The following is a 10,000-nucleotide window of genomic DNA, read 5'->3' as shown; positions in this document are numbered from 1 at the left end:
ATAGAAAAAGAGATAAAGATGCAACAGTGCGGCGAAGAGACAGAGGTTGAAGGGAGTCAGTAAGAGGAGGAGAGTTAATGAGACGAAAAGCCCTTAAACCAGTTGTAGGGTGCGGGTGTCACAGTCTCTGAGTGCTTCTTCTTGTGCTGAAAGATGTTTCTTCCGCCAACGAATGTGGTGGAGGTTATGCTTTCGTCAGTGTCTGTCTGCATGTTTGTTGTTTTTGTAAGATATCTAAAAAAGTTGTTATCAGATTTCAGTGCAATGTGATGGGTAGATGTGCACTGGGTCAAGGAAGAGTTTAGTATATTTTGAGGAGGATCCGTACCCAGATGCAGGAATAAACCATACGCGTAAATTTTATAGGTGTGAACGGAGGGTTGCAGTCGTCTGGACTGTTAAACGGGGCTGATTAATACTGTAGACCTTGTTTCCTGTGTGAGACCTTAAAAGTATTCGTCTGGTTATGCCTCCGCCCTCCTATGGTGGAGGAGGCATTAGTGATTGGTCTGTCCGTCCGTGCGTGCGTGGGTACGTGCGTGCGTCAATAGTATTTCTTGGCGCGATATCTTATGATTTCATTGACGGATTTCCACCAAACTTTTGTCAATGATGCAGTATGAGGAGATGATGAGCTGTTTAGTTCAACTACCTCAAGGGATCAAAGGCCAGGGTTATATGGGGTTGACTTACTTTATCCATGTGGGCGCAATATCTGAACCCCTCGACGGATTTTGACCCAACTTTTGTCAGTGATACAGTAGGAAGGGACAGTGAACTTTAAGCAAGGTAAAGGGGTCAAAGGTCAAAATCATATGGGGTCGACTTACAGTAGTTTATCTTTGTGGGTGTACATCCAGCACACTATCGTGGGCATGATATCTCCTGAACCCATTAACGGATTTTCATCAAAATTTTGTCAGTGATGCAGTCTGAGATGATAAGATGATTAGATCAACTAGGTCAAGGGGTCAAAGGTCAAGGTTATATGGGGTTGACTTACTTTATCCTTGTGGGCACGATATCTCCTGAACCTCTTTATGGATTTCGATCACACTTTTGTCAGTGATACGGTATGAAGGGACAATGAACTTACTAGGTCAGCAAGGTCAAGGGGTCAAAGGTCAAGATCATATGGGGTCAGCTTAGTTTATCTTTATTCCTATTTCAACCCACAGTGACTCCTGTCATGGATGTTGTATGGCTAGTCCGTTTGTAAGGCTTGCCGAGGCATACCGAGAGACGCTTTGCATTGACAGCCCTGGGCCTGAGTTCTCGGTGGTTCATTAGATATTGAGGTGGTTCAGAATCCAGATGCAGGAATGAGTCTTACATATTAATGGCGTTGGTGGTGGTCTGTGCCCTCTAAGTGCTTTATAGGTTTAATTGTGATAATGAAGGTGAATGTGTTGTGGTGTGGGGATTGTTTTATAGTGTGGACGTAGTGCATTGTTTGTGGGTTGAATTTTGTGGTAGTATAGAAGCAAGGAAGGGTGATGGTCCCATCGTAGTCTGGCTAGGTCCACTCGTGTCTGAGAAGGGTAGTTTCCGAGGAGTGGATGTCTGGTGATGGTTCATGAAAGATGTTATTTGGTTTTAGGCTATGGGTGGTTGTTGTGGCTGTGTTTGTGTGTTTGTGACGTATAGTGTTGGGTGGAGGAGGAGGGATGTTATTGAGGCACAGATTATCGTTGAATATTAATGGGGAAATTGAGTTAGTGAGTAGATGGGACAGGGAGGGGTGTGAAGATGGATGAGTGGAGTGGTGGTGAAAGTGAGTGGGGGACATCTGGGAGTGAGTGATGAGGCGGTGAGTGAGTGAGTGGAAGCAGCTGGGATTAAGTGGGAGTGAGAGTGAATGATTTAGAGGGAACACCTGTGAGTAAGTGACGTAGTTGAGTAAGTGAGTGGGGGGAGGTGGAAGTGAGTGAGTGGGGGGAACTGGGAGTAAGTGAGTGAATGGGGGGAGCTGGGAGTGAGTGAGTGGGGGGAACTGGGAGTAAGTGAGTGAATGGGGGGAGCTGGGAGTGAGTGAGTGGGGGGAAGTGGGAGTAAGTGAGTGAATGGGGGGAACTGGGAGTGAGTGAGTGGGGGGAGCTAGGAGCGAGTGAGAGAGAGAGGGCCCCCTGCTTCTCGCTCCCTTCCAGCCTAGCCCGCCTCCCTTCCTCCCTCCGTCCGTGCCTCCCCCACCGACCCCTCCGTCCTCCCTCTCTCCATCCCTCTCTTATCTTCCCATCCCTCATGTCTTCCTTCATCACTTGCCTTCTGTTGTTATGTAGTTGTGTTATTTATTCTTTGTTTCTTTGGCGCGAGCGTGGGACAGTGCCTTTGGGTGCCATCGACTCGCTCCCCACCGTTGCCACATCTTCCTAGCTCGCCTCTCTATTGATTTCACTCACCACATTCAAACTGAGAGACTTTTCATAATATTAAGGCTGGATTGGTGGCCTATTGTGGTTTGTGCTGGTGTGGATTTTTTCGCGGGTAAGAGGCAAGGAGTATCGAAAAAAGTTAATGGTTAAATATATGGGGATGGTGAATGTTGTATCTGTACTGGTGAGGGGAGGGTGAGATGTGGCAGGGTGGCATCGTGGTGGAGTCAATACGGGTGTGTGCGCGGGAGGTTCAGTGGGAGACGAGACCTTGGACGGGAGGGTCTGTTGCGCACGCCCCGAACCCGCCAGCCCCCTCCCCCACCACTCCGCTTTTCTTGTAAGCCCAAACTGCGGTGGGATTAAGATGGGCAGGGCATAATGAGCGACCACCAGGCACAGGATCACCAACAGGGTCCTCTGGCGGTTGGTGGGCGGGTCTCTACACTGTGAGGGCGCCAGGCTACTCCGCTCTAAATGACGTAGTCCGCTAAGGGGCTGATATTCCTCATGAGTTCTGTGTGCCAATAACGACCAAGGACCAATATTGAATGGGAAACTGTACGTGTGGGCTGAATCTAACCAGGAGGAAGTTTTACGTGTGAGACCTCGCCCTGAAAGAGAGAGAGAGGGAGGGAACGCTAGTGTAGTAAAGTGAGCGATGAACACGGGGTTTCATCGGTGAAGAACACGAAGACGTTGTTCTGGGCGGTGAAGAACACACATGAAGTTATCGTGAAGACTGGAGATTTGACAGTGCACCAGGTCATATCATGCTAGTGTACATACCGGTGAGTAGATATATCATATTTTGCATACTTCACCTTGCACCCTCTCGCACATACTAAAAATTCCCACTTCTTGTTTCTGCTTTGGTATGGAGTTTGACTCGGAAATAACAGGGTACATGGTGGACTGAAACTAGATTTAAAGTCAGATTTTAAAAGCCAGTTTACATTAGCTTAGGAAGTGTGTTTGGTCGTCATTACCTCGCAAACACAGCCCCGTACAAACACGACCCCTCACAAACACAGGCTCTCCTCACAAACACTAGTGCTGGGTCCAAAACCGCATTCGATTAGGGTCAAATGCACCACTATTTACCTTATATTTAAAGTGCAATGTTAAAATCCAGGTTGGGTTTTAAATAGAGCGTATGTTTGGCTGTCATCCCACACAAACGCATCTCTTAAGCCCTCCACACAAACACAGAATTCAGTGACAGTTTAGGTTAGAGCGTGCGTGTGTGTTTGTGTTTTGTTGTCACCGCTCTGAAATACATCCCTAAGCCCTCACACAAACATCAGTACAGAATTCAGTGACAGGTTGGATTTGTGTGTGTGTGTGTGTGTGTTCAACCTCAGTCCTAAATCCTCGTCGCAAACACAAGTTAGGTTTGACTGGAGGGTGTGTTTGGTTGCCACCCCTCACAAACACAAACATCACCAGCACACCAACATATAAAGTCACTTCTTACTCACAAAATTTAAAGCCAGGTTAGATCAGGTTAGATGTTTTTAAATGCCCTCCCTCACAAACGCACGTCCCCCCCCCCCACACACACCATCACAAACAGAGCCAACTATGACGTCTGATTAGTATGTACCTACTTCAAGGCCAGGTTAGAGAGTGTGTTTGTTTGGTTGTCAGCCTTCACAAACACATCATTGAGCCAAAACACAAACACTAGCACATACTAGGAATTAGCACTTTAAAAAGCCAGGTAACAGATTCGATTAAGACCTTGAAGTTTTCGTAACACTTTTTCTTTTGCGATTAACTGTGCGTTTTAAACCTCAGAATCCTCTTGTGTGTTATTGATGCAAGTTGTCTGTACTGAAACGATATAAACATGTATGAGGCTACTGAGGTGTACAGAATGAATCACCAGCAAAAAGGAGCTACGAAGCCAACAGTGCGACATACATTACGAACCCAAGTTAGGTGGGGTTAGAGGGTGTGTATGGTGTCGTCCCTCCTCACCACCGCATCACACAAACAATACCACATACAGAACCTGCTTAGGACCTTGTGTTATCGCGTGTTCACAGTTTCATTTCCGGCTTCTCAGTGTTTGTTGTGGTGGTGGCCGTGTTTGTTTGCTGTTTGTGTGGTGGTGGCGGCGGCTGTGTTTGTAATTGTTGTGGTGGTGGTGGTGTTTGTTGTGGCTATTTTGCTGTGATGGTAGTGGTGGTGTTGGTTGTCGTAGTTGTGTTTGTTATGGTAGTGGTGGTGTTGGGTGTTGTTATTTGTTATGGTAGTGGTGGTGTTGGTTGTTGTAGTTGTGTTTGTTATGGTAGTGGTGGTGTTGGTTGTTGTAGTTGTGTTTGTTATGGTAGTGGTGGTGTTGGTTGTTGTTGTTTGTTATGGTAGTGGTGGTGTTGGTTGTAGTTGTGTTTGTTATGGTAGTGGCAGTGGTTGTTGCTGTTGTTGTTATCGTTCTTGTTCTCGGTGTGTTTGTTGTCATCCCGCGGGCCTGTCTCGGGAACTGTCAGAGCTCGTTCCTCTCTCGGTATCCCGTATTTGATCCGTCTCCTCCCTTGATTCATTCGTGTCCCCTTCCTCTCTCGCTGTTTGGTGTTTGTTTTCAAGCTTGATTCGTGCATGTCTTTCTGTATATATATATATATATATATATATATATATATATATATATATATATATATATATTTTTTTTTTTTTTTGAGGAGAGGGACGCCTTCACGTGGTGGCACCAGTGTAACCAGGCGGATCCACTGACTTGCCGTGCAAACCTTCCACAGCTACTTCTGAGTTCCCAGAAAGGAGAATGGACTGCAGAAGGGCAACTGAAGCCTGTAGTCCACTTGGTATATAAACCTTGTGCCACAACAACAACAATAACACACACACACACACACACACACACACACACACACACACACACACACACACACAAAACAGCCTGCTTTGGGATCTGTTTGCGTCTATTTCTCAGAGTTTGGTTTTCGATATGTCTCTGTCTTGATTTATACGTGTCCCTTCCTTCTTTAACTCCATTCCTACGATTACGTCCTTGTTTATTATCGCTCGCTTATAGCAATGCGAGGCGAAATCGTTTTTGTCGGCGTGTGTCTGTGTATATGCGTACTGTATGTATCTGTTCCCTAAATATCTCGAAAAGTTGTGGACGAATTTTCACCAAACCCTCAGGAAACAGCAACTGTGTGAATGTTCAGAAGCCAGTTACGTTTGGTAAGGATTTGATCAAAGACAACCGAATGCCAGATGTCATATATAAATATATATATTTTTTTTATTATGGATTGGTCTTTGTGAAACACGGTGACTGAATTCCGTAGAGTTTTACGAATTTTTATCGCCTGCCTTTAGGAAGATGAGACGATATAGTTTTTGTCGGTGTGTGTCAGTGTGTGTTTGTGTGTATGTATCTGTTGCCAAAATATCTCGTCTTCATACTTGATTTGTAGCTGGCTTAAACCCTAGCCAACAACATATATGGGCGGACGATTAGCTTTCGGCCCCCGAATGATTTTGTTTATATCTCGCTGTCATCAGCCTGCTTTGGATTTTTTTTTTTTTTTCTGCTTTTGTTAAGGATTTTGATATTTGATTTCCATTCTTGTTTCGTTCATGTCTCTTTGGCTTGTTTATAACTTTAACTATGATGTTTAATTGTTGCGTCTTCTCTTTGTCTCTGTTTCTTCTTCTGTGCTTTTTCTTGTCTGTTTCTCTTCTTTGTTTCTCCTGTACCTTTACTTGTCTATTTCTCCTCTTTGCTTCTTCTGTCTCTTTTGCCTTACTTGTATCGCCTTGCTTTGTCTGTCTGTTTGTCTTTTCTCTCTCCTTTCTTTGTCTGATTCATCTGTGTCTTTATTACGCTCGCTGTGTCTCAACTTTATCTCTCATTTTGTTTTGTCTGTCTCTTCTTTCTTTGTGTCTACTCTGTTTTTCTTCCTTTGTCTGTTTCATCACTTTGTCACCAAGTCTGTATTTGTCAAATCTTGCCTTGTCTGTCCCTCCTTACCCCGACAATCTGTGTCCCGTTGGTGTTCTTGTCTAGCCCTTCTCTGCCCCCTGTCCTCAAATCTCTTATCTGTGTCCCACTTTTCCCATGTCTGCCACTCTCTGTCTCGTCTGTGGCTTTGTGTGATGCTGTTTGAGAGAGAGAGAGAGGCCTCTGTGTTTTCTTTGCCATCTGTAATTGTGTAGTAATGGGTATGTCAGTTATCTCATACTCACACCCTTTTATCAGTCTGTGCCCTTTTGTTATCTTTGACCCTGTGTAGTAACCTCGTCCACTCGTATCTCTTCTCTCTCTTACTCTGTATCACTCTTCGTCTGCTTATCTGCTTTGTCTCTTCTCTCTCTTACTCTGTATCACTCTTCGTCTGCTTATCTGCTTTGTCTCTTCTCTCTCTTACAGTACTCTGTATCACTCTTCGTCTGCTTATCTGCTTTGTCTCCTTCATAACAGCAGTCTGTGCCTCTTTTCCATCTGTGACCTTTCTCCATTCTTCCCCAGCCTGTCTCCCTCAGATCTTTATCTTTCTGTGTCCTTTTTGATGCTGTCTGAGGCCTTTTTGATGCTCTCTGGGTCCTTTTCCTTGCTGTCTGGGTCCTTTTCCTTGCTGTCTGGGTCCTTTTCCTTGCTGTCTGTGTCCTTTTCCTTGCTGTCTGTGTCCTTTTCCTTGCTGTCTGTGTCCTTTTCCTTGCTGTCTGTGTCCTTTTCCTTGCTGTCTGTGTCCTTTTCCTTGCTGTCTGTGTCCTTTTCCTTGCTGTCTGGGTCCTTTTCCTTGCTGTCTGGGTCCTTTTCCTTACTGTCTGGGTCTTTTTCCTTGCTGTCTGGGTCCTTTTCCTTGCTGTCTGGGTCCTTTTCCTTGCTGTCTGGGTCCTTTTCCTTGCTGTCTGGGTCCTTTTCCTTGCTGTCTGGGTCCTTTTCCTTGCTGTCTGGGTCCTTTTCCTTGCTGTCTGGGTCCTTTTCCTTGCTGTCTGTGTCCTTTTCCTTGCTGTCTGTGTCCTTTTCCTTGCTGTCTGGGTCCTTTTCCTTGCTGTCTGGGTCCTTTTCCTTACTGTCTGGGTCTTTTTCCTTGCTGTCTGTGTCCTTTTCCTTGCTGTCTGGGTCCTTTTCCTTGCTGTCTGGGTCCTTTTCCTTGCTGTCTGGGTCCTTTTCCTTGCTGTCTGGGTCCTTTTCCTTACTGTCTGGGTCCTTTTCCTTGCTGTCTGGGTCCTTTTCCTTGCTGTCTGGGTCCTTTTCCTTGCTGTCTGAGTTTTTTTCCTTGATGCCTATGTTCGGTCTTTAGCCATAGTCTTTCTTTTTATTTTGTTTTTAATTTGGTCTGTCGCTGCTGGGTCTTTGTTTATTTCCTTGCAATCTGTGAACCTCTGCATTCTCATCCTGTCTTTATCTCTGGATTTGTTATCAGTCTGCCTCAACCCTTTATCTCTCTCTGTCTTTTTCCGTGCTATCTGTAACCCTCGTTATCTTTACCCCTTTCTTAATTCTGTAGCCTACCCCTTATCGCTCTCTCTTTACCGTGCACTTTATTGGTCCGACTTCCTTTACTCTTTATCGGTCTGACTTTACTCTTTGTCGGTCAGTCATCCTTTTCCTTTTATCGGTCTGGCAACCTTTACTCTATATCGGTCTTCCTTTACTCCTTATCGGTCTGTCTTCCTTTACTCCTTATCGGTCTGTCTTCCTTTACTCTTTATCGGTCTGTCTTCCTTTACTCCTTATCGGTCTGTCTTCCTTTACTCTTTATCAGTCTTTCTTTACTCCTTATCGGTCTGTCTTCCTTTACTCTTTATCAGTCTTTCTTTACTCCTTATCGGTCTGTCTTCCTTTACTCTTTATCGGTCTTTCTTTACTCCTTATCGGTCTATCTTCCTTTACTCTTTATCAGTCTTTCTTTACTCCTTATCGGTCTGTCTTCCTTTACTCTTTATCGGTCTTTCTTTACTCCTTATCGGTCTGTCTTCCTTTACTCCTTATCGGTCTTCCTTTTCCTTCTGTCTCTGTGCCCTCTCACATTCCAAAAATACCTCTCTCTTTAATCCTCCATCATCGCCTCCATATTCATCACATTGTTGTTAACTTTCTATATGCATCGTTTTTAATGCTCTCCCAAATCTGTGCAATTTTTCGTTTCCTGGTTTTCCTCTATTTTTTTTTTTTTTTTGTTCATTGTGCTCATCTTTCTAGTAATTTTTCTTGTGCGTTCGTTTGTGCATTTTTTTTTTATCTCAGTTTTTCTCAGTGATTTTTGTTTTTGCATTTTTTCTTTTCGTGTTCATCTTTTTCATCCACTCCTGTCATCTTGCATTTATTTCTGTCTGTTATCGATGCCTGATGGACTTCGTGAACTTGCCAAAGCTACACACACACACACACACACACACACACACACACACACACACACACACGTGATCAACTCCATTACATTTTTTTTTTTTTCCCCTCTGCAACGTCTCTTGGTGTTGTCATTTATATCTGTGGATGTTGGCAATTTAGAGCGGAGTGGTACGGTACGGTATGTGATTCTTGAGATATGTTGGCAGTGGCAGTGTTGGTAGAGGTGTTGGCGGGTGGGGTGTGTAGAAGGTGTTGTCACGACGTGTGTGTGTGTGTGTGTGTGTGTTTGTGTTGTCATGATGTGTGCGGGTGGGTTGGTTGTGTTATTTGTGGACTTGTTGATTGTGTGTGTGTGTGTGTGTGTGTGTGTGTGTGTGTGTGTGTGTGTGTGTGTGTGTTGTGTACGCGCGTTATATGGAGTGCCAGTGCTGGTAGTGGTGGTGTTGAATTTGCTGGTCATCATCATCGCCATTTGTCTATCCACTGCGAGACAAAAGGCCCTCTCAACTCCGACGCATTGGTTGTTAGCCTGTACCGGTAGACTCCCAGGCCAGTCCAGCTTGTAATTCACTGTGTTTATAGTAGATAGTATTCCCGGTATGTTAGCAATCGCGGTGTTGGCAGGGAAGATAGGTAGCTGGGCAGCGGTGTATTGATAGAAATAAAGGCAGAAAAAAATGTGAGGGAGGGTAGAGTGATGCTAGGACTTCCCGTGAGGTTTGGCGGACAGAAAAGATAGATGGATGGAACTGAAAAAGCAAGGGATCCGGTCTGATATATTTGTAGTAGTCCCCTTGTGTGTGTTTGTATGTGTTTGTGTTTGTATAAAGGTGTTCCTGTGTGTTTATGATTGTCCCCTACCCACGAAGTACTGTGTGTCTGTGTTTGATTATTCATGTGTTCGTATGTTTTAATGGTTGTCCTTTGCCTACAGAATACTATGTGTGTATGTGTTTGTTATTATCGTGTGCATATAAAATACTGTCTGTGTTTGTATTAATGTATGTTTGTGTTTGTGATTGTCCCTGTACCTGTAGAATACTGCCATCGAAGGCAGGATCAAGGCCCAGCACATGTTTCTTTCCTTGTAATATACCTTCTCACCATCTTAGTTTTCCTCTGTCAATCCCAATTCTTTCCCAGAAGATTATGATGTCTTTCTTGTCAGTCAGGTAGCAGATCCCAAGCCAATTCTCACGTTTGCTTTTTGACAACTGCCGTACCTCACTCCCCTCCGCTCCAGTCGTGCTCCCATCCTCACCGTCATATTCATCCTCTTCCCCTTTTCTTCCTT

At 44.7% G+C, this 10,000-nt stretch overlaps 1 protein-coding gene across 1 annotated transcript in view; it reads left to right on the top strand.

The window, feature by feature from the left end:
- The first annotated feature begins 2,878 nt into the window (after positions 1 to 2,878).
- The window catches only part of LOC145411367 (uncharacterized), a 128,252-nt gene continuing 121,130 nt past the window's right edge, over positions 2,879 to 10,000 (top strand). The window contains exon 1 of the mRNA XM_080281397.1: positions 2,879 to 3,163. Coding sequence (XP_080137523.1) covers positions 3,146 to 3,163 — 18 coding nt within the window. The 5' untranslated portion in view covers positions 2,879 to 3,145. The remainder of the gene's footprint in view (positions 3,164 to 10,000) is intronic.

The sequence above is a fragment of the Coenobita brevimanus genome, chromosome 89, assembly GCF_032717465.1.
Source record: "Coenobita brevimanus isolate Jiangsu-jjx chromosome 89, ASM3271746v2, whole genome shotgun sequence".
Classification (NCBI taxonomy): Eukaryota; Metazoa; Arthropoda; class Malacostraca; order Decapoda; family Coenobitidae; genus Coenobita; species Coenobita brevimanus.
Note: the sequence above shows the minus strand (reverse complement) of the source record. Positions and strands in the feature narration are given on the sequence as shown.